The 25,636-nt window shown below is 45.1% G+C and overlaps 1 protein-coding gene across 4 annotated transcripts in view; it reads right to left on the bottom strand.

Annotated features, from left to right (window-relative positions):
- flna (filamin A) overlaps positions 1 to 22,094 on the bottom strand; it is a 62,654-nt gene extending 40,560 nt beyond the window's left edge. For 3 of the 4 annotated variants that reach the window (XM_018096310.2, XM_012968611.3, XM_018096311.2), the window contains exons 1-2: positions 21,960 to 22,088; positions 1,932 to 2,344 (exon numbers count right to left, since the gene is read on the bottom strand). In XM_018096310.2, coding sequence (XP_017951799.1) covers positions 1,932 to 2,298 — 367 coding nt within the window. In that variant the 5' untranslated portion in view covers positions 2,299 to 2,344; positions 21,960 to 22,088. Of the gene's footprint in view, positions 1 to 1,931; positions 2,345 to 21,959 lie in introns of all 4 variants that reach the window. The other variant, NM_001374713.1, reaches the window with a different exon arrangement.
- Between the last annotated feature and the right edge of the window lie 3,542 nt (positions 22,095 to 25,636).

The raw sequence follows: 25,636 nt of genomic DNA, 5'->3' as shown, positions 1-25,636 counted from the left end.
GATTGGTATGATAGACAGCAGTAATAGGGGATTGGCCCTTGGTTATGCCTTTGTAGAGACTGTTCTGACCCCTGGTTCCCCCTACCTATGAAGTTATGAAGATTGGTCTGGCTGGGCAGGGAGAGAAGGAGTGGCACCTGGTTATGCCATTCTAGAGTGCGGTCTGGCTGGGCAGGGAGAGAAGGAGTGGCGCCTGGTTATGCCATTCTAGAGAGCAGTCTGGCTGGGCAGGGAGAGGAGTGGTACCTGGTTATGCCATTCTAGAGAGTAGTCTGGTTGGGCAGGGAGAGAAGGAGTGGCCCCTGGTTATGCCATTCTAGAGAGTGGTCTGGCTGGGCATGGAGAGAAGGAGTGGCCCCTGTTTATGCCATTCTAGAGAGTGCTCTGGCTGGGCAGGGATAGAAGCAGTGGCCCCTGGTTATGCCATTCTAGAGAGTGCTCTGGCTGGGCAGGGAGAGAAGCAGTGGCCCCTGGTTATGCCATTCTAGAGAGTGCTCTGGCTGGGCAGGGAGAGAAGCAGTGGCCCCTGGTTATGCCATTCTAGAGTGGTCTGGCTGGGCATGGAGAGAAGGAGTGGCGCCTGGTTATGCCATTCTAGAGAGTGGTCTGGCTGGGCAGGGAGAAAAGGAGTGGCCCCTGGTAATGTCTTTCAAGGCATTGGTCTGGTTGGGCAGAATGAGCAGCACTTGTTTATGCCATTCTAGAGACTGGTCTGGGTGGGCATGGGAAAGAAGGAGAGGCCTCAGTATGTGCCATTCGATCAGACAGATAACAGGATGAGCCAATCAGGCACACAGTGAGAGCAATGTCAGGTTCCCAACAAAACTCCCACACTGAGAGATGGGTTCATCCCACCAGCCATGCACCCAGCTACCCACAGCGGGTAATCTGCACAGCAGCAAACATGATTGGGGGGGTGCCATCAGGAGCAGGTCTCCCAGAACAGCAACTGCACACTGAGGGCAAATAAGGAAACTACACTTTCTCCCAGAGTTCTCTGGGGTGGAGCTATAACTCTTGGTAGGGTATACAGTCAATGCTGCTAGGGCAAGGGAAGTGTAACGGTGGGATAAGGTGTATAGTAAGGCAAGATGCATAAGGTAGAGGAGGTGAATCAATAGCAAATAGATGCACAAGTGTTACCATCATTCTCCTATAGCCAAAGCTGTCAGGCATGCAGGGAGTTGTAGTTCAAATGGAAAGATGCAGAGGTAATTTTGCTCTGGGCTCTTTCCCTATGAAGTACAGTCCTGCATCCACCAAACAACTCCCAGCATCCCTAAAGGTTTAAGTTATAGAGCAAAGCATTAAGGGCGACTCTCAGAGAAGAAGAATGTGAGAGAGATAAGCATCAGGGAATGCAGTGCCTGCTACCTGTCTAACTGCACCTCCCATTGCTTCTGACACATGGCAGCTCCCTGCGCGGCTCTCACAGATACTGCACATGTACCAAGGCAAAGTGGGGGGACACCCAGCAAGAGCACCCCAAAGCTGTGCTGATTTCTCCATTGCCAACTTCCTGCACCCCATAGCCCTGGGGCCACTCTAAAACCACGCCAATGGCTCTCCAGATGTTGGACTACAACTCCCAGGAACCCCAGACAACCTACAGGCCTCAGTGGATGCTCAGGGTTTGCAGTGCAATGGCTGGAGATATCAGGCTGGGCAGCAGTGATAGCAATGGTTCCAGGTTAATTTTGCCTTACTACAGGCCATGTTGCCCTACTATACACACTGCCCCCCAGATAAACATGTTGGCTTAGAGTGCCATTACTTTTCCTATATGTACAACTGTTGCACTGTGTCCCACAAATACTTGCTGGAGAGTTGCTGCCGAACTGTTAATAGAACAGCCCCCCCCCCCATCCCAGCACATTTAGAGCCACTGACAGAGCCCCCTCCCAGCATGCACAGCGAGCCCCCGGTCTCACCTATGGATACGAGCTTGATGTTCTCCCGGTCCAGGAATTCGAGGGCCACGGACACGTTCTCCAGCTGCATCTGGCGGAAGGTGGGTCTCTGGTTGTACTTGCGGTACATCTTCTTCTGGCTCAGCACCTCCAGCAAGGCGATGAGTCGCAGCCCGTCGCCCAGGTCCACCTGCAGGTTTGCGATGCGCTTGTTGACGCATTTCAGGTGCTCGTTGCACCAGCGAGTGAAAGTGTTCTGCTGGATCTTCTTCCACGGAGCGTCCTCCGCCAGGTCCTTCTCTGTGGCCGGCATCTCTGCTGCCTCCCCGGGCACCGCTCCTCCTGCGCCTCCGCTCTGGGTACTGAGCCTACTGTGTGCGCTGCTCATTATAAGGCTCGGCCGGGGGTGGGTCCGGGAGAATGAGGAGGCGGGGCTTAAAGAGACAGAGCACACAACCGTAAGTATTGAGTATACTCATTCATATTGCCCCTATACTCTCACTCATTCATATTGCTCCTATACTCTCACTCATTCATATTGCCCCTATACTCTCACTCATTCATATTGCCCCTATACTCTCACTCATTCATATTGCTCCTATACTCTCACTCATTCATATTGCCCCTATACTCTCACTCATTCATATTGCTCCTATACTCTCACTCATATTGCTCCTATACTCTCACTCATATTGCTCCTATACTCTCACTCATTCATATTGCTCCTATACTCTCACTCATTCATATTGCTCCTATACTCTCACTCATATTGCTCCTATACTCTCACTCATATTGCTCCTATACTCTCACTCATTCATATTGCTCCTATACTCTCACTCATATTGCTCCTATACTCTCACTCATATTGCTCCTATACTCTCACTCATATTGCCCCTATACTCTCACTCATTCATATTGCTCCTATACTCTCACTCATTCATATTGCCCCTATACTCTCACTCATTCATATTGCCCCTATACTCTCACTCATTCATATTGCTCCTATACTCTCACTCATATTGCTCCTATACTCTCACTCATATTGCTCCTATACTCTCACTCATTCATATTGCTCCTATACTCTCACTCATATTGCTCCTATACTCTCACTCATATTGCCCCTATACTCTCACTCATTCATATTGCTCCTATACTCTCACTCATTCATATTGCCCCTATACTCTCACTCATTCATATTGCCCCTATACTCTCACTCATTCATATTGCTCCTATACTCTCACTCATATTGCTCCTATACTCTCACTCATTCATATTGCTCCTATACTCTCACTCATATTGCTCCTATACTCTCACTCATATTGCCCCTATACTCTCACTCATTCATATTGCTCCTATACTCTCACTCATTCATATTGCTCCTATACTCTCACTCATTCATATTGCCCCTATACTCTCACTCATTCATATTGCTCCTATACTCTCACTCATTCATATTGCCCCTATACTCTCACTCATTCATATTGCTCCTATACTCTCACTCATTCATATTGCTCCTATACTCTCACTCATTCATATTGCTCCTATACTCTCACTCATATTGCACTTATACTCTTACTCATACTCACTCAGGCACTGGGGCTTATTTACATTGATATATATATTTGTTCTCATGATGTTCACGTTCTTAACTTCTCACTCTTACACTGGCCCCCCGGGCTATTCATTCATACTAGTACTCCCAGTTATACACAGTATAGTACTCCCACTAGTACTAGTTTTCCCAGTTATACACAATATAGTACTTCCACTAGTACTAGTACTCCCAGTTATACACAGTATAGTACTTCCACTAGTACTAGTACTCCCAGTTATACACAGTATAGTACTTCAACTAGTACTAGTACTCCCAGTTATACACAGTATAGTACTCCCACTAGTACTGGTACTCCCAGTTATACACAGTATAGTACTCCCACTAGTACTAGTACTCCCATTTATACACAGTATAGTACTCCCACTAGTACTAGTACTCCCAGTTATACACAATATAGTACTTCCACTAGTACTAGTACTCCCAGTTATACACAGTATAGTACTTCCACTAGTACTAGTACTCCCAGTTATACACGGTATAGTACTTCAACTAATACTAGTACTCCCAGTTATACACAGTATAGTACTCCCACTAGTACTGGTACTCCCAGTTATACACAGTATAGTACTCCCACTAGTACTAGTACTCCCAGTTATACACAGTATAGTACTCCCACTAGTACTAGTACTCCCAGTTATACACAATATAGTACTTCCACTAGTACTAGTACTCCCAGTTATACACAGTATAGTACTCCCACTAGTACTAGTACTCCCAGTTATACACAGTATAGTACTCCCACTAGTACTAGTCCTGCCATTAATACACAGAATAGTACTCCCTATAGTACTAGTACACCCAGTTATATGCAGGCACTAGACTACTACCTCTCACTCACAAGCTGGCACTAGGGATTACTTATGTGTAATACCCACACTCATACTATTATTATTACATGTATGTAAAAAGTACCTACATATTCCAGGGAGCTGTACAATTGACGGGTTTGTACAGCACACATACAGAACACATGTAAACACTGAGGACTACAGGAGGTAAGAGGGTCCTGATCAATCGAGCTTACACTTTAAAATGAGAATAGGGCATAAAAAAGGAGAATGTAAGTACAGGGGATACTGATCCTTTTCACTTGTTCATACACAGGCATTGGGGCTATTTGTTCATAATGGTTGCACTTACAACTCCATACTCACACTAGTTGCAGTAACTCTCAGACCCTTTTGGTTATACTGGTTTTACTTTCCCTCTTATTTGGCCTTCAATACAAACAAAGCCTACTATCAATTATACTCACGCTCATTACAGTGAGATTCCAATACTAATTTACACTTGGTGCATAGAGCACCTCAGGCCTGTACAGGCAATCTGTGGATACTGGCAAATGCCAGAGGGGCTGCCATAGGCTGTCACTATTTAGTGGGCCTGTGGGAAGCTGTTTGGGCCTCTTTCTACTTGGAATGCCAGGGCCTATTTTGAATCCCAGTCCAGACCTGACTCCATAGTCATACATGCTACACTCACCTCCAGACTCCCACTAGCTGCAGCAACACTCACACTAATTGTGTGCACTCACACTCACACTGGCTCCACTCACTCTCTGAGCATATTCAGTCTCATGCTTAGTGGTTGCACTTGTCCTCATATTTAGGGGTGTGTCTACTAAGAATGGAGATAAATATCACCGGTGATGTTGCCTGGTAGCAACCAATTAGGTCTTTGTTTTGATTTCTAACTTGTAGGTGACTGTTCAAATCTTATTGCTGATTGGTTGCTATGAGCAACATCACTGGAGATATTTATCTCCAATCTTAGTAAACAAGCCCCTTGGTGTTATCACTCACCCCCATACTGCAACTGTTAGCACTTACCCTGGTACTGTTAGTGTGCAAATTCAGCCTCGCACTCTCACATACTAATATGTTGCCCACATAATTATATCTAGTTTCTATATTATTACATTTATTTCATCTATACAGGGAATCAGGGGATTTGCTGCCTTTCTGTGTTGCCCGGAACCAATGGGAGCAGAATGTAGTAACATTACTATCTATTTCTGTTGATAGCAGCAGCAAAGGTACCCCAACGAGGTGACACTGACAGAAACAATAAGTTGCAACAAGTTACTATCTAACCTCTCTGATGTAAGAGAGAGAAATGACTATTTATTCAATCAATCATCTATCTATCTATTTATCTATCTATCATCTATCAATCTATCTATCTATCTATCAATCTATCATCTATCTATCTATCTATCTATCTATCTATCTATCTATCTATCTGTCTGTCTAGGAGAGCTGGGCATTATTCTCTAGAGCAGTGATATGAATATAAATTATTTACCCATGACACAATGAGCATAGTTACTGATAGTTTCCTCTCAGTTTAGAGAAGACAAGGCTATGATTGGCTGCTTTCTATCCAATGGGATTCTGATTCAACCAATTTTTGTGTCAAAGAGGTGACACTTGGGGCAAACTACACAATAGTAAGTCCCATCTGATTTCTAGGGCAAGGCCACATGGCCACCAGGGCAATTATATATGTTTCTGGGTCGCACAATCACAGGTCCAAGCAGTTGGCATCAAAATGAATAGAGGGTTTGGTTACATGCCCCCAGGTGACAATGAGTTCTAGTTGAGCACAAAGTAGTGGAAAGTCTGTATCTGCATGGATACCACCAACTGTTACATTGCATTCTGCTATGATACTGACTAAACATGCACAATCATCACATTTTTGGCATTCTAGGAAGGGCAGCAAGATGGGACAGCACAGGAAGTTTCCTGGGTACCTCCCAGTGTCTCGGCTGTATCAGAGCCTGGGAGGACTTTGTTTGCACTATAACATGATCAGACCAAGCTGGGACGGGCATTCTTTACATACAGATCTTAAAAATCCTCCCCTTCTGTCTATATATTTCATTTTAACTTGGAGCTGCCATGTTGATTGCCTTGGTTTTTGTATTCTCCCTAGCCCCCAACAGATCTCCAATAAACTAGACAAGCAATATGAGTGCAACTGTGGCTTGCAATTACAACTGATAGCAGTATTCTGTATCCCTTTCTGCAGCTGCTTCTGCTACATTGTTTCAGGAGTCAGGACAAGCAGTGCGGAGAATATAAAAAGACAGGCTGAACTGATGTGAATATGAAACAGTAAGCTGAAGCTCCTGTGTATCTCAGATACCCCTGTGGGAAATGCACAACAGTTAGCTGGAGCAGCATTATCTGTCCCAGACACACACACAGGATATGACTAAGGATATAGTTTAACTGTAAGAAATGGATAAAAAAAACACCTTTAAACTGTCAGAGTTCATAAATCTCTGAGTCACTGGGCTACTTCAGTGCCTTAGGGGAAGTGTGGCAAAGGCATAGCTCTTTTTATAAGCAACATTTTTTTATAAGCAGCTTTATCTGCCGTTTACCATACATAGTAATATACTAGAATGTATGCACAGAATATTGAGTGGGGGCTGCCTAACTGCTTGCCCCTTTCTGAGAGGCCTTGCTGGAGACTTATTTAGCAGTATGGGCACCCCCCTCATAATACCTTGGGAATTGGCTTACAAATACATCATAATATCCCCATATGTTCCTAGCCCTCACAAGAGTTGTGGGGGGTCCAATTTATGGTAACTTACTGGTTAGAGACTTCAATTTCCCTGTGTAACATTCTGTAGGAAGTAAAGGGAGTTATAAAAATTGCTTCCCCAGCTGGTCAAACACTACATATAATATCAAGTATCTTGTGGGAAAATTCCTGGAGATTTCTGGCAGATAAAAACCCTCCTGCAGCAGCTTAAAATGTAGCCTCTCTGCTGCGCTGCATGTTAAATCACCCCATATTTTGAAATGAAATGACCATAACTATTAATAAGAGGCATATCTATACCATTTCCCACTGTGAGGGTATCCATAAGATCAGTGGGGTAAAATGGACTAAATGTCCCCTTATTCTTCAGCTATACAGAAAAGCTAACAGCCCTGTCCTGAAGAAGCCCCTTTTCCTCCGTGATGGCTGATGAGTCATGTGACTGGGAATGCAGCCCGCAGCCAGCTGACCGCAGAGCTTACTAATGTCTTACAGCCGCCTGGGATTGGTCTCAGTGCACGGTTTCCTTATAATGGGATCATTCGGTTACACACGGGTTTTATTTGCCCTTTTGTTCCTCAGCTATGTGATATTCATATGTCAGGGGAGTAGTGAGGTGATCCCCAATTGTACCTGAAATCTGTATGGCCTTATAAAGAGTTTAGAGATGGGTGGTGCTAAGGAGAGTATAGCAAAAGTAGTAGTGGATACAGGGATAGGCTTCCTAGAAGGGGTGGAGATGCATGCTATCACTCCCCAAATCCTTAGCCAGCCTTTGCTTGATGGCAGCATTTGTTAAGCATTAGTATATATTTTATTTATAGGGTCTGCAGCTGTTAGACACTGATTCCCAGCATTCTGTGCTTAGGTAGAGGATGCTGGGAGTTGGTTGGTCATATCATCAAGCTGATAGCTGTGCAGGGCAGAAAGCACCATAGATGCTCAGCTTGCCAAGAAGGGGCATTTAGTATGGGATTCTGTGATACCAGTAGGGGGCACCAGACAGACACTGGATGCCGCTCGTAAGATAAAAATCAGATGTTTCTTCTAGATCCAAGAGATTTAAAAGGAGCCAGTCTGTATAAGGCAGTTTATAGCTTGGGTGGGAAAGAGTATCAGTCTGTGTAACCCCTTCCTCCCATGTACCAATGCTGAAAGTCCTAGCTACCCTGATGGGACAGGCTGATGTTAGTTGTGCTGGATATGGCTATTACTAATGATAAAGAAGAGCCAATATTTATCATACAGAAGAACATTTGCACATGAACTGCTCAGGGTTGGCAATGAGGTCCCATTAGAAACACAAAAGCCCCTTTGGCTATAAGAATTGTGCTGAGGTTTGTTCTGCATAGAAGTCTTGTGGTTGCTTGTTCATTCTCTATGGGCACACCCTTCTCGTTTCACTCCTTCCGCTACACCCCTGATTTCCTCTTAGCCCCCACCTCTATTCAGTTTGGTTCTTCTTGTCTTCCCAGACCCTTAACCCTTACATTAACTACCCAGCCTGTCACTTAAAGATAGCACAGAGATGGTGTGACCCTCCAGCTGTTGCTAAACTACAACTCCCAGCATCCCACAACAGCCTTCAGATCCTAGAGATGCTGGAAGTCGCAATGCAAGCACAGCAGGGCTGCAGAAATCCCATCCATGTAAAAACATATTAAAGTCCATGGTATGTGAGGTATCGTGCACTGTACATCTTGCCCACGTGGGCCCCTATTATTGGGGTGAGGAATTGGACAGATAGGAGTTTTTTCAGTGCCCAATAGAAGCAGAAAATGGATGATTCTTCCCTATAAAAGAGGTGGATGTAGAGGAATGGGTGGATCAGGGACTTGGGCAGGCAGGTGTATGGAGCCCCATGAATTATGGCGGTAACCCTGTGCCCAGGTTCCTTAAATGATTGGTGTTCTTTTCTGTGGAAGTAAAATAATAAGAGGTGCAAAGTATTCTCCAAGCCTGCTAACTCATACCTGCCAATCAGATGTTTGAATTCCAACAGCAGAACAGTAAAGGTGGTGGTGATTGGTTGCTATGAGTTGCTAGAGGAGGATTTAGTGGCAGGTATATAGGGAAGCATCATGGCAGCTACAGAGTATAGAGTCTGTACTACATCTAAACCCAGACACACACACACAGTTCCTTCAATCCCCTCCTAGGTGTGGCCTGAGTTCCTTCAATCCCCTCCTGGGTGTGGCCTGAGTTCCTTTAATCCCCTCCTGGGTGTGGCCAGAGTTCCCTCCTTTCCCCTCTTTATGCACCTACTTTCCCTTTATGGGGTTCACAGACCTCTTGATTATTATCAACTAGTGTGGATTTTATAGTATGAAGCCTCACACCCCCCCCCCCCCCCCCCATACACCATTGCTGTAAAATAAAATCCAGAGAGGCCCATGGGCATGCTGGGTAGTTGAAGGGATAGGTTTGGCTTGTATATTGAGTCACTCTAAGCAAGAAGCCATACATTGCAAGGGAAACACAGGCTGGCTTGTAAGATAAAGGTGCTAGAGGGGTGTATTGTATCGCTGCCCGGGTTTGTGATGAGTCCCAGTACTCCAGACTCCAGAGTAATCCTGGTATAATTACATCCCTCCCACACTGTTCTGTTCCACACATACAAAGAATGGTTCATAGCAATAGAACAACAACAATAGAATCCTAAAAGGAAAGGTTATTCTAGGTTGTGTCAGCACAAGTGAATTATACACAGGGAGACTGCCCCATTGTAGAACTACAACTCCCAGTGGCCACTGGCAGCTAAAGGCTACTGATACATTCTAGCAGTCAGAGATTAACAGCATCTAAAAGGCCTGCTGGTCTCGAAGGATTTCTGTGAACACATTAAGGGTTTTCCCCATACTACATTGGATAAAGAAGACAACATGGCAGCTTTCAACCATATGTAAACTGAGCGATATTCTGCTTGTGTTTAGTTTACTCTGGCCAAGACACACACCCATGTCTCTCCCCCTGCAGCTCCGCTGACAAACCCTTTCTGGGAGTCCTGCACTGCCATCTACCGAGAGCATCTCATGCAGTTTGTACTGTAATGTATTCAGCAAGATCTGGGAAGAAATGGGACCCTGAGATTAGTGCCAGACACACATACTGTGAACAAGCTTATATATTTATTAACCAGTTCTAGTGTCTACAGTCAATCCTGCAGCCAAGATAATAGAGAACAGGAAATCTGTACCTGGTCCTTCTGGGTCTCCTACAGAACTTCATGGTAGCAATGAGAAGACTGGATTGAATTTCCTGACAACTGCACTGCTATAGGACTGCATGAAAAACTGCACCTTCAACAAGGGTCTAAATGGCCAAAGTGACCTGCCATATTGTTTATTTGTTTGGCCAGCTGTAGTCATTGTCAAAGCTGTAAATAACCACGGCATATGCAGAAATCACTGCTGCCAAGTCATCACCCTAACACCCAGAACTTAGCTTTAAACAAGTTGACCAGTACATACTACATGCTGACTGGTTGCTATGAGCTACTAGACCTGTAGCAATACATTACCCCCAAAGCAATGTAAAGTCACCTGACTGGATGAGGGAGAAACAAGTTCAAAGAAGTGGCAAAGAGAGATGGCATGGAAACATCTTCTGTTTCTGCGTGACCCAAATAAAAAAACAGTCTGCTCAAAATCCATTCAGAAAGGGGCAGAAATGGCTAATTCCCCAGAGGGGTCTATGAGTTTTGTTTAGAAACATCACTGGATGGTGTTGCCTGCAAGATCTAGTGGGCACCTGGTGCCAAGATCTGGGTTTGGTGGGGTGCAAAGACAAGGAAGGAGTTCTAATTGGCAAGTAGGTGGGGATGTAAGTAAGGGGCATATTTACTATAGTGTGCAAGCCAATATCAACGGTAATGTTGCTCATAGCAACCAATCAGATATTAGCTTTTGTTTTCCAGCTTGTAGGTGACTGTTCAAATCTGTTTGTTTGCTATAGGCAACATCACCGGTGATACTGGCTTGCACACTATAATAAATATGCCCCTAAAAGACAAGTGTGTACAGCAGGCCCGAACTGGCAATCTATAAATTCTGGCAAATGCCAGACGGGCTGCTGTAAGATGCCATACAGTCACTATGACAATCACTATTAGTGGGCTGGTGGGGGCAGTTTGGGCCTCTGTGTAATTCAAATGCCTCTGTGTAATTCAAATGCCAGGGCCTATTCTGAATCCCAGAGGTACATGGTACATGGTAAGATAGTTAGATAGTAATAAGCTAATATATATATATATATATATATATATATATATATATATATATATATATATATATATATATATATATATATATATATATATATATATATATATATATATATATATATATATATATATATATATATATATATATATAGAATTGGTTGCCCTCATATGCTTTTGCAAGTTTCATAAAATCCCCACAGAATCACAGCCAGTAATCAATTTCCTTGTGCCACAATGAAGATCTCCTGAAAACATGATCTTCCAGAAAAAAACAAAACCCAAATGAGTAACTATGGTGAGCTGTTCCAAGAATGAATTGTTGGGTTACAAGCCAGCGCTACACCCCTGCAGTTTCCCAGTGTCCTGGTCACTGACTGAATTCTGTGTCCATTTCATAATGAAGCCACAGAGGGGCAGCAGTAGCATACAGGGAAGCAGGATACTGGAACAATGGACAGTCAGTACTGGAGCCAAGGAACAGGCAGAGATGGGCTGTATAATGACACTGTTGTTACACCATAGAATGACACTGCTGCACCCCTCTCCCTTCTAGGAACACGCACTGATAACTATTTTTTGCACTTCGGCTCAGGGTTAACGCTTGCAAGTGTGAAAGGGTTGGGTCGACAGCAAAAACCAACACATTACACTTAAGTGGTTTGTGTAATACACAGCTTGTAACTAATATGAATAAACCACATACATTAAAAGTAATATAATATAATGTTTTCTGGTCACAAGTGTGTAGTGTGTAGTGTAGTGTAGTTCCCATAAACATCACACAATTATCCAGATAAAATTATTACTCTGCTTCCTATTTATACTGATCCCCTCTAACCCTTATTTAGGCCCTGATACATGGGGGCAGCTGTAGATTAAAGTTTAAACATGAATTGATTCAAACAGTTTTTGTTATTTCTCAAGCCAAACAGGCAACTGAAGCTACTCCATGTTTGGCCCTTGCAAGATGTATGTTTGTTACGCAGAATGCAGCATTTCACCCCAGAATTACAGCAATCATGCTGGCGCCTGCTAAGGCCATTCCCCAAGACACTGCTAACAAGCTATGGGCAACCTGGAAACAGCAGGGCACATGTACTTACTCTGATGCAGTGAGCAAAGTGCAAATTCGGATACAATCGCCATGTTTTTTTCTCACACTGTACCATTTTATCCCCTGAATTCAAACAACATTGTGTGCACAATGCAGACATTAATTTGTACAAAAATACGCACGCTGCAACTGCATATGATTCGTCAAAATGGACACCTTTGTACTGAATATTTTAGAAATCTCCCTGGCGTCAGTTCCAATGTTCACTCACGCCACAAGTGCGTTGAGTTTATCGGCAAAGAGTGCCAAGGGGACCCTGGAGCTACTGCATGATGAGAAGGTGACAGTAGCACCAGGGTTTGCACAACATTGTGTGTCAACAGGCACAGCAGCACTTCATTTGGAACGGAAGGCAGGAAGGACTGGTCTCCATGTAGCGCAACTAGCGTGCAGAGCACATTTGGATGCAAGTATGTCAAATGAAAGTGGTTTCAGACACACCTCACTGCATGGAAAATTGCAAGTTGCCAACTGCATCTGCAGATGTGAATGAGCCCTAGCATCTCCTTTCCAGGACAGGTGTTGCACCCAGGGATTCATTGCGCCTGGTGGATCTTAAGGTTGCACTTTCTTTGCAATAAAGTCTCAGTTAAGAAGCAAGTGTAACGCGCAAAGTGCTAAATTCAGAGGTAAATTGCCATATTTATTTACCTACAATGCAGTGTTGCCTCCCAGATTCATTGGTGGCACCTGGTAAATAAGGTGCTCTACAACCTGCACAAATTACTGCCTTATTTGGTAAATACGTTTTGCTTACCACATTTTTGTGCCAATGGCATCACTGTATGCATGAGTTGTCACCAATGGCATTACAATCTAATTCACTGGATGCATCAGGTGCATGTAGCCGCAACCTGCTAAGCAGGGACCCTTGAATTGCTGCCCTTAATTCCAGGGCCAGCATGGGACTGGGGGTCTGGTGCCCACCGGGGCTGCCACCTCAGAAGTCCCCACACCCCCCTTAGGGGCCCCCGATTCAATTGTGAGGCCCTCCACATGAAATACCTGTCACTGCTATGCCCCCCCCCCCCCCCCACTCATATCTTGTACGTCTCCCTTGCTGCAGCAATCAAGGGGAGATCAGGAGAGGAGAGGCCATAGTTTCAGGTGGGAATTGGGTCTCCAGGCACACTGGGTTTTTTCCTGGTGTTCCACCGGCCCAATCTGAACCTACCCAGGGCTCACATGCATCCATTGGGTCATGTGTTTCATAAAATGCTGATTCCCATTTCTAAATAAGCCCTAATACACAACTCATCAGCACAGACTGTACAAGCATTATGGGGGTAAGGTACAATTATGGGGCGGGGTCAGTAGCTTTGTGAATAGCACTTAATCATGCACAATTCTACATGCATTTTAGGTCTTTGCTTCTTGACAAATGAGCCCTCATTACTTAAGTAAGTAAGTACTACAGATATTCAATTCCTGGTTAGCAGATGAGCCCTGTACATGACCAAAAGCCCAATCATTTACAAATGGGCTTTGGCCTACACTGCTAAAACTCATTACTTTCCTGCAGCCACAGTTCCCTGCAAAGTGCAGTTTTTCAGGCCATAGAGAGAGAGGCTGCTCTGCTCAGTTTAACGCCTCCTTTTAATGTCAATGGAAAATACTAAGCAGAAGGAAATCACTGCAAATCTCATCGCTAAAGGTCAGGCACCCACAATCTCAGCCTCCCAACGCACGCATGGGACTTTTGGTTCCAAATATCAGTAACTACACCAAACTGACAATCCAGGAACATATTCAATAAACTGAAAAGTCCAAAAGGTTCCTGGAGTTAATATATACAGCACAGTAGAGAGGCTTAGCATTATTTATGCTTAGGGTTTAATCTGATAGCTGAGTCTGCTCTTTTGTCTACCTTATCTACTATGTTTATACTTAAAGGCTAATCATAGAGTTCTAATTAAAATGTGGGTCTCAGGGAAATTACAGAGGGTCCCCTCACTTTTATATTTTATTTACAACATTATAGCACCAGGAATTTTAGGATGACAGCATCCCTTTTAAAAGAGAAAGTGAGAAGGATAAATGGTCAGTCACATTCTGGTCCTCAAGAAGGTAGTTAATATTCATGTAGGCGATGGAACAGAAACTGCTCAGGCAGGCTAATTGGTTCCTGATAATGATGATGATGATAATAATAATAATGACATATGTAATAGGGACTTTAGATTGTAAGCTCCACTAGGCCATGGCCTAAAGTAAATGATGTATAATCTCTGTAAAGCACTGTTGGCACTATATAAACCAAGAGTATAGTATTAAGCCTATTTACAAACATGATATAATCAGGAGCGGGATGGTAGAGATAAAATCCAGCAAGACCATAATACCATAAGCACATAATCACTGGGCGCAGCATGGTTCCATTCTGATAAAGATAACTACTCAGGACTGGGCTAAGTCAAAGATTATAAGAAGGCGACTGTATGGAAGGATGCTGTCCCTTTAAGTGGCTGGTTGACTTTGGCTGTAGTTGGAGAAGCCTGTGAGTCATGGAATTATTTCCCAGCGCTTGTTTGTTCAAGTCTGTGTAAGCAAGACACTGGGCACACAGGGGTATAGTGACTCAGTATCATTGTACAGAATACAATGGGATGCCTTATCATTAGCAGAAGCGCTTTATTCACTGGCAAATATCGGCACTTTCTCTAGCTCTCTCACATAGGCAGAATGGCTACCATGTTCCCATGTGTATCGGCCCGGGCACATTCCATTTCAGGTGACAGACAGACAGTGGTGCTTTGACCTCTGCTTTCTGCCGTATGTCAGAAAGGGTGAAAATGTTCCATAAGCCCCAGCCTTTCCAGTAAATCACCAGTTGGGCCAGGGCTCATAATTCAAAAAATGTACTTGCTGGTACATTTGTAATTCCCTGTCCTTTTTCATTCCTAAACTGTAATGTTACCTGACCCAAGCTCGCCATCCCTGCTCCCACCACATACAGCTCCCCAACCCTTCCCTGATCATTCCCTGTCACTGATTTGCACATTCCCCACCCCATGACACCTCTATCCCACTCATTAAAGCTGGTAAGGTGCCACTGAAAAGCTGGGGTCCTAGTCACAAGCACAGTTATAAAGATAAGAAAGCTCAGCAAGGCAATGGAAACAGCACAGGAGCGGACATGTTGCCTGCAGGTGAAAGGTATATAAACAGCCATGTCTCCTGCACCCTGTAATTTGAACCTGAATGAACCCAACTATTGAATATCCTCAGGATATAACAGGAAGTGCTTGACAGGGCAGAAAGTAGCTGTGGAGTGGTGGGCAAGACTGACCCAAAATATAAACATGCAGCTTGGCTTCTAAAAATAATTTTCCATTTTCTCATTGAACATGATTAATGCGCCATAGTTACCTTGACAGATGTAGATTTAGTACATGAAGGATGACAAGACCTCAACAGGAAATGGCTGGCCTGGGTGCCAGTGAGGCCATTTTGCCTCAGGCCTGATATTTCAGGTTACTGGGAAGGGTAGCTTGTTAGGAAGTAAGAAAACAGCTTTATCTACTAAAGAAACATTTCAAAAGCAATGCTGTCACTCCCCACTACTTTTCATCATAGGTCCTTCATCTTCATCGTTATGACACAGCTACTAGTAGGTAGGTTCTGGGCACCCTCCCAGTAACACCAATGGATAGAAGAGAAGTGCAGAGTCACTTCTAGTCTCTAGAGCTTCTGTGTGGGTAAGCAGAAACATTCAGTGTTCTAGAATGACTAAGGCCAGAGTGTTCCATGCCATTTTCCAGCAGCCCATTCTGTGCTAGGCTTGTTATAGCCAAAGCCTGAGGGGCAGTTAGAGTTCCTGTAACTGGACGGATTTATTCTGTCACAAACTACTGCTTATTCTTCCGTGTAATAAATAAAACATTGTTGGAACATTGAAAACATCATGTCCCACGCCAGTAGGCTTCCTAATACAAAAATATGTTGGACAAGGTGACAGCAACAACAAGCCAAGCACTGCATCTAATGACTCCTGAACTTAACAGACCATGTCCTGCAGATTACTGGCCTCATTGCAGAATGCAAAAACAATCACACAGTGCCCTGTTTTTTGCACCATCCCAACATGTTACGCCCCGTGGTGAAACTTTGCAGTTGTAGAATGCATACAGAGGGGGCATGAGGTGCGCGGCACACCTGGTACCATCCCCCATAGCTTCTCAGAGTGACCTTTATAAAGGCATGAGGTCTTTAGGTCGTCTACCATTATATGCAGTAGCGTATTTTGGGCCAATGCTGCCCTAAGCTGTGAGTACCCATCGGTGCATGCACAAATAAGTCAGCGGAAGTGACATCACAGTGCAACAATGTCCCCAAGCTGCCAAGGGAACCCTATCCCCCACCTCTACTGATGGATTTGATAGGAAAGTATCCAGCAGCAGGGGAAGTGGGTTTTTTCCTAATATTTACCATATGGTTTTATTTTCCATATAGGCATTCGAGGGCCGTCCCCTCCTAAAGCTGCCACCCTAGTAACTGGCCCTTGAGTGCCTATATAGTAAATATGCCTCTTTTTATGGTCATGGAACTCCTCACAGACTTACAATATCCTTATACTTAGAGGAGAAAGTACGCCATATATTACAATTCCATTCAGTGGTGCAAGTAGATGTTATTGGGCCCCACAGCAAATTCAGTTTGGGGCCCCTAAAGTTGACCTATTCTATCAAGACAATTGCTCTATAATTAAGGCCTCATTGGGCCCCCCTGCAACTGCATGGCCTGCTTCCTCTGTAGTCACATCCCTGATACCATTACAATACAATCAGGGAGTACAGTATCCATAGTACTAAAACCTCTATAAAAGCCACTTCCAGACATGGAGAAAAACATTTGAAATCAACTTTAAATCCCTACTGAAACCTGAAAGCTGTAATGCTTCCCCAGGATAAAATATTCCTTGCTCCTGGCCTGATGAGCTGCCTGTGAATGAGTGCGGGATATCATTAGAGCACCACAACATTTCCTGCAAGGAAAGCGCTGACCTCATCACTCTGACAGAGAGCAGAAGGGGTCAGGTCTGGGTGCAACAGAACATGGAATTTAGGGGAGGCGACTCTGGAGAGAACATGACTGTTGAAATGTTCTCGTGGCAGCCAGGGATGAATGCTATTTAGAGTTTGGCCGCACTAGTGCTTTTTTTTTTTCCTCTTTCAATGTGGAACAACTTCACGAAATCACTTTGTCTTGTAGAACATCGCTGGGAAAGGAGTATCTCACCCTAATTATCCTGCACAGAAGGGAAGACTATCATTTGAATTACATTCCTATCGCTGTGAATTCATACAAGCCATAAAAACTGGGCTTAGTGATGTCAAAATTGGGGTGTAATGATGTCACTTGTGTCACATGACTCACTGAAACTTGAAGTTACTGGGTCACACAGCAAAATCAACCTGGAACCTTTCTCTACTAGCCCCCCAAGTAGTTCCAGCATCTACTCGTATATTAGACCTTGATTTTGTCACTTCTCTCATCGTTATGATTAGGGATGCATTGGATTCACTTCTTTAGGGATTGGGCTGAATCCAGAATTTTTCACTAAGGATTCTGAACAAAATCAGAATATGCATATCCCTACTTCTAATAGACAGAAGACACAATAATACTTATAAATGCTACTTAGTGATGTAAGTAGTTATGATTGGTGCTGAGTAGTGTCACATGTGTTACACAGTTCACAGAATCTTGGGTCTAACATATAAAGCACTGGATAGTCCTATGTTCCAAAACCTGTATCCAAGCACTGGGACCTTGTGTCTATATACGGTTATGGAATTCTTTATTGACTTCCCCCTCCAGGGGTTACATTATTCCCTACATAGAAAGCCGGTCTTTTAAAGTGAAATATATATTATTTTTATTATATAGACAATATATAGGAGAGGAAGTGCCAATAATACCTCACACTACAAGAAGAACTGAACTAAACATATTTTTGTGGCCTGCGCTCAGATTATATTAGAAATGCCCTGCACCTCTATAAACACAAGACCTAGAGCCTCAGGTGTCAGAGGAAGTTGTATTCCAGTAATGTAATAAATGGAAATGACCACTATTCATAAAGCCCATTTAAGCCAATGGGCTCCCCCTGCAGGAGAGGTTTAGAGCTGCACACTTCAGGTCAATTGCTTGTGATAGGTAGGGAGGACAATGACAAGGTCTCACCTTTTTCCTAGTTGTTGTGAAGAGCACAATCTAATTACCAGTAGGTGGTGCTATGCTGCTGAAGTCTATACCAAGATATGCATCAGCTCTGACATTTGGTCCTCCAGCAAAAAAGGTTAGAGGCCCTCCAGCATAAACTTTTTAACAAACCTTGAAGAAAATAATAATCCTGCACATATACTTAAACTGGGCACCAATCGGGTCCTCTTCAGTCCTCTTAAACAATAATAATGGCACACAATGAACTCTAAAATAGACAATAAACACTTTATATAATCAAGGCTTATCCCCCTATTCATAATTCCTAGGATTTACCCTTTACAAGCTAGGGGTTCCTTATAAATCTGCTTCTCCTAGGGGCGTGGTATACAATGCTTGGGTTACAGCAATGACGTAAGATAAGCTCTGCAAAGGTTTATTCAACCTACAAAACCCTCAAGCAGAAACCTGAACCAAAGCCATTATAACTATTACCGTAAATGGGTTTTAAAGGGCAGATGAACCCAGTGATTCTAAACATGAGAATTAATATGATATGCACCATTTTATCCATTTGCCCAGAGATGTTGTGAGACAAAAATAAGCCTGTGTTGCATTAAGGAGAGCTACAAGGCATTAGAGGCACTTTATATTGGGGTATTTTTATGACCCCCTGGTTTGAATTCGTATGGGAGCTTTGTATGTCTTTGATGCAGTTCTATGGCGGTTCCTGCACTCAGACATGTTTATAGAGCATAAACACAGTCCTTTAAATACAATGTTTCCTGCAAGATAAGTTTATCTTCCCCATAACTTCTTCCTGCAACAATATGATGCTACTGGCGCAGGCACGGCCGCTGTCTACTGAAGGGGTTAAGGGCTTTACCACCTCTTGGGATTCTGTAGTTCTGTATGTATGATGGCAATGACATTATTATCATAAGAGTCTATGTTCACATTAACCGAACTGCAAAGGTAAACAATGTGGCAGCTCCCATTTATACTGTATATATATATTAGCAATTAAGTTTTGAGCATGTACTAATACATACCCTCAAATTTTACCAGACACATAACCCAGACTACGATATAGTAATGCCGAGTATCTAGTAACATATCCCACCATACACTGTTAAGTGATAATGCCTATCCAAAAGAGCTAAGGACAGTGACCTATCAACCATTTTTTCTCAGAGGTAAGTGGTTCTATTGCGCATCCTTATGTCACTGGGGGCAGCAGAACAATTTCTATTCATGATATTTAAAAGCCATGAATTATACCTTTATAAATGGTGCTTAGTGATGTTTTCAGATATAATCGGTGCTTAGTGATGTTGTTTGTGTATGTATGTATATCTTTATTTATATAGCGCTACTTATGTATGCAGCGCTGTACAGCAAAACAACAATTAAATACAATATAATAAAACAGGGGGGTCATTACAATAATAGATAATGCAATAAATAGGTACAGTTGCAATAAGTTAAGAATCAGAGACAAGAGGGTGGAAGTCCCTGCCCCATAGAGCTTATGATCTAAATGGGAAGGTAACACAAACAGGAGGGTAATTAGTGCTGCCGGTTACAGTGAGTGACACTGCAACGTTTGTATTATACAAAATACTGTACCCGCTGTAGTAAAATATAAGGATATTAGAAAAAGTTCTGTGACCTATAGCTCATTGTTTCTTTGATGACTTCTAATATCCTTATGTTTTACAACAGGGGGTGCATTATTCCCTATACTTGGTGATGTCATCATTTGTATTCAGTGCCCTTAAGCCTTTAAAGGTATGCATTAGTGCATGCTCAAAACTTAAGGTGATATAATGATATTATGAGTTCACTTATTGCCTTAAAATCTTTATATGGTCAGGAAACTTGGTGACTAACAGGCTTATATGTTGCAGCAGGAGGCACATCATTCTGCATGGGTGCACTCACAATGAGGAAGGTATGGGCAAAGATTAGGCATATCATTCGTACGTTTAAATGCAACGATCTAAAACCAAAGGATATCGTCAGATACACAATACACGTGCAGATTTTATCGTTTTGCAACCAATATTTTCTAACCCGGCCGATCGGCTAAACGACTGATCTCCATAGTAAGAGAATTATCAGGGCGACAATTCTGAGCCCACACACGGTCTGAAAATCATACAAAACTAGGATTCATACCATTTTATCAGTACGTGTATGGTCAGCTTAAGATGCCCAGGGAGATAAGCACTTGCCATAGAGTAAAAGAAAGGGGCAGTTAATTGTAGGATACAGAATTATTTACTGGCATTAAGAGAAATGCAGTATTTGTTTATCCTTTTCTGTTGTTTGGTTCTGACTCTTGAAACAGTGTTGTAGAAGTCAGATCCCCTCCAAGTCTGTCAGCTAAATGTTTTAGGAGTCAAAACCAGGCAGTAATAAATAGAGTAACTGTTTGCTGTCACAGAAGGGACACAAAGTGCTGCCAATGCCACTGTCACCAGCTGAACTCTTTGTCTTGAGAAACAACAGCAAATTGTAGGTATTTTTTCCCAGTTTGTTTGTTGTGCCCTGCAGCCTCGTTGCCAAGCAGTACATATAAATCCAGTGCATGCAGGCACTAAAAACACTTTCCCGGCTCACAGAAACTATCGCCTGAATGCAGCCTTATCCGGCAGCCTCCACACCCCTTGTTCTCATACCGGCTCCCAGTACAGAACAAGCACTCTGGCAGCTCAGTAATAAACTTTAGAGACGGTCCAACATACACAAAGCACAACTGTTACAACTATTAGGTGCAGAAAGACAATGTGCAGGAAGTATCCAAAGCTGTCCCAGCCATGAGGGGTAGAGTGGTTCCAACAACACGCAACTTATACAGCAATCACAGAACTGTCACAGCAGCGACACACCTAAGGTGCAACATTGTGCAGGTAGTGCAGAATCCAGTGCAACCCTGGCACAGCAATAAACTGCAGGGGGCTCTCATAGGCACATCTAGGGGCCAACAGTATGCGGCTGCCATATACACCAGCCCAATGAAGCAGTACAGTATGTACTTGTTCCACAATATAAACACACATATAAATGGGGTCACATCAAGTGTAGGCATCTTCAAAGGGCACCACAATGTGCAGGCACCTTTCTATACCTCACACACACAAATAGCAAACAAAGGGCACCACAATGTCAGACATACAAGTAACAAAGTCAACACAATGTGCAGGCAGCCCACTCAGTCAGTGTCAGACATACAAGTTGCAGCCCTGTTACAGCATTAAAGTAGGCACCAAAAGAAGGGACAACATGTTCAGAAACCCTACACTGCACAGGTAAGCCACACACACACACACAGAGAGAAGAGCAGTTCAGCTGCCTGGGTCCCCCCCTTACCTTTGCCTTCAGTGAGTCCCAAACTATAGAGGAGAGCAGCTGAGCCTGTGTCCTGCTCTGTACAGGGGGGAATGCCTCGCAAGTAGTCCTGTCAATAGAATGACACCCCCTTGATCTGTCTCTCCTCTCTCCCTCTCAGATTGAGAAAGCCTTAATTGGTAAAATAGCAAAGAGAAAGGGGGGGGGGGGGGGGGGGGGTGGAGGATGAGTTTTGTTAGGAACCCCGCCCCCCCCTTAAGCTTTGGGATGAGGTCAGCCTTCATTTTCTCAGAAGCCTGAATTTCTGCACAGCCTCAAGGCAGAGAGGGGGAAAACGGGATGCCTGCTCCTTAGGAATTTAACCCCTTCTGCCCGGCTGAGGTGCGGGGGGGGGGGGGCTTCCTTGATAAGCAGATAACCCCCAGGCAGAACCCTTCTCAGTATCAGGACAGTGATTGTAGGCTTTTTACCGCAGATCTGAGCTCATTTCATTCATTTTTGGAGATCTCTCTCCCCTACAGTAAACATTGCAGCTGCTGCAGAACATCTTTGGGTGGCAACTAGCAGTCACCGCTCTGCTCCACGAAATGTGCCTTAACAGAGGGAGTATTTCATCCCCGATCCCATGTAAAAGAGCAGCGGTTGGAACTTGCTTTCTTGGCATGAGTTCCCCTTGTGGCGCCCCAGAAGGGTTAATGTTCTGCTCCTGACACTGGGGCTGCTCAGGATACGCTGCCCGGGGGGCGCAAAGGGAGGCAACAATGTACATAAATGTGTCTGTTCGCCTGCCCGTAGATCAAACGACTGAGCTCGGTATCCGCAGGGGCGGGGCTATACAGACACAGACCGTACCACTGCTAGGGGGCACTGACTGATAAAACGCTTTTTGGAGAAGGAGGGCTAAAATCATTTTGCTGTGATGCCCAGCAACTATCGAGGCCACTGGCTATCTGCCATGTTTATTTCCTGCAGTGCTTCCTCCTAAAATTCCATCATAATAGCAACATCCCTAGGCAGGGCATGGTTTCCTTATTGGGTCTTTGGAATAATGGCGTCATTAGTGATGTCACTAGTGCCTGATAGAGATGAGCAAAGTTATTTCTGCCAAAAAAATGCCCATCAAAACCCATTGACTTCAATTTTGTGAATTTTTGCCATTTCGTGATTTTTTTTTGGCAATGAAGTGAGATAGGACATCACTAGCGCCTAAATTACTTGGCACAAGTCAAAAATGGCTTTCATGCTTAGCTGCACCCCATAACAGTCCTGGAAGCTCAAGGGATGGGGAGTTGGTGGTGCCATATATAGAACCCTGCCACTGTCCAGGCCCCTCCCCAGGCTCCCCTGCGGTCTCAGGGTCTGCTGTATGGTAGTTTCCCCACTGGGGGCCACCTGCTTAAGAGTACCCTGTAATTACTATCAGTTCTATGCTCTGTGCAACTCTAGGGGGGACATTTATTAAAACACGAACGCTTTGAGCGTATTTTCTGCAACTTTTTCGTACCTTGCAAGACTTTTTCGTACTTTGTGACCAAATTTGTGCAACAAAATCGTATTGTCGCAATGAGTACAAAAGTTTTGGATTCATTCAAGCTTCGGTATCATAACTTTCCTTGGGCCAGGTTGGAGCTGCAGAGTGCCATTGAGCCCTATGGGAGACTTTCCTTGGGCCGGGTTGGAGCTGCAGAGTGCCATTGAGCCCTATGGGAGGCTCTCCTTGGGCCGGGTTGGAGCTGCAGAGTGCCATTGAGCCCTATGGGAGACTCTCCTTGGGCCAGGTTGGAGCTGCAGAGTGCCATTGAGCCCTATGGGAGGCTTTCCTTGGGCCGGGTTGGAGCTGCAGAGTGCCATTGAGCCCTATGGGAGACTCTCCTTGGGCCAGGTTGGAGCTGCAGAATGCCATTGAGCCCTATGGGAGACTCTCCTTGGGCCAGGTTGGAGCTGCAGAGTGCCATTGAGCCCTATGGGAGGCTTTCCTTGGGCCGGGTTGGAGCTGCAGAGTGCCATTGAGCCCTATGGGAGACTTTCCTTGGGCCGGGTTGGAGCTGCAGAGTGCCATTGAGTCCTATGGGAGACTTTCCTTGGGCCGGGTTGGAGCTGCAGAGTGCCATTGAGCCCTATGGGAGACTTTCCTTGGGCCAGGTTGGAGCTGCAGAGTGCCATTGAGCCCTATGGGAGACTTTCCTTGGGCCAGGTTGGAGCTGCAGAGTGCCATTGAGCCCTATGGGAGACTTTCCTTGGGCCGGGTTGGAGCTGCAGAGTGCCATTGAGCCCTATGGGAGACTTTCCTTGGGCCGGGTTGGAGCTGCAGAGTGCCATTGAGCGCTATGGGAGACTTTCCTTGGGCCGGGTTGGAGCTGCAGAGTGCCATTGAGCGCTATGGGAGACTTTCCTTGGGCCGGGTTGGAGCTGCAGAGTGCCATTGAGCGCTATGGGAGACTTTCCTTGGGCCAGGTTGGAGCTGCAGAGTGCCGTTGAGCCCTATGGGAGACTTTCCTTGGGCCAGGTTGGAGCTGCAGAGTGCCTTTGAGCCCTATGGAAGGCTTTCCTTGGGCCAGGTTGGAGCTGCAGAGTGCCATTGAGCGCTATGGGAGACTTTCCTTGGGCCAGGTTGGAGCTGCAGAGTGCCGTTGAGCCCTATGGAAGGCTTTCCTTGGGCCAGGTTGGAGCTGCAGAGTGCCATTGAGCGCTATGGGAGACTTTCCTTGGGCCAGGTTGGAGCTGCAGAGTGCCGTTGAGCCCTATGGGAGACTTTCCTTGGGCCGGGTTGGAGCTGCAGAGTGCCATTGAGCGCTATGGGAGACTTTCCTTGGGCCGGGTTGGAGCTGCAGAGTGCCATTGAGCCCTATGGGAGACTTTCCTTGGGCCAGGTTGGAGCTGCAGAGTGCCATTGAGCCCTATGGGAGACTTTCCTTGGGCCGGGTTGGAGCTGCAGAGTGCCATTGAGCCCTATGGGAGACTCTCCTTGGGCCAGGTTGGAGCTGCAGAGTGCCATTGAGCCCTATGGGAGGCTTTCCTTGGGCCGGGTTGGAGCTGCAGAGTGCCATTGAGCCCTATGGGAGACTCTCCTTGGGCCAGGTTGGAGCTGCAGAATGCCATTGAGCCCTATGGGAGACTCTCCTTGGGCCAGGTTGGAGCTGCAGAGTGCCATTGAGCCCTATGGGAGGCTTTCCTTGGGCCGGGTTGGAGCTGCAGAGTGCCATTGAGCCCTATGGGAGACTTTCCTTGGGCCGGGTTGGAGCTGCAGAGTGCCATTGAGTCCTATGGGAGACTTTCCTTGGGCCGGGTTGGAGCTGCAGAGTGCCATTGAGCCCTATGGGAGACTTTCCTTGGGCCAGGTTGGAGCTGCAGAGTGCCATTGAGCCCTATGGGAGACTTTCCTTGGGCCAGGTTGGAGCTGCAGAGTGCCATTGAGCCCTATGGGAGACTTTCCTTGGGCCGGGTTGGAGCTGCAGAGTGCCATTGAGCCCTATGGGAGACTTTCCTTGGGCCGGGTTGGAGCTGCAGAGTGCCATTGAGCCCTATGGGAGACTTTCCTTGGGCCGGGTTGGAGCTGCAGAGTGCCATTGAGCCCTATGGGAGACTTTCCTTGGGCCGGGTTGGAGCTGCAGAGTGCCATTGAGCGCTATGGGAGACTTTCCTTGGGCCGGGTTGGAGCTGCAGAGTGCCATTGAGCGCTATGGGAGACTTTCCTTGGG

The sequence above is a fragment of the Xenopus tropicalis genome, chromosome 8, assembly GCF_000004195.4.
Source record: "Xenopus tropicalis strain Nigerian chromosome 8, UCB_Xtro_10.0, whole genome shotgun sequence".
NCBI lineage: Eukaryota > Metazoa > Chordata > Amphibia > Anura > Pipidae > Xenopus > Xenopus tropicalis.
This window is presented reverse-complemented; position numbering and strand designations above follow the sequence as displayed.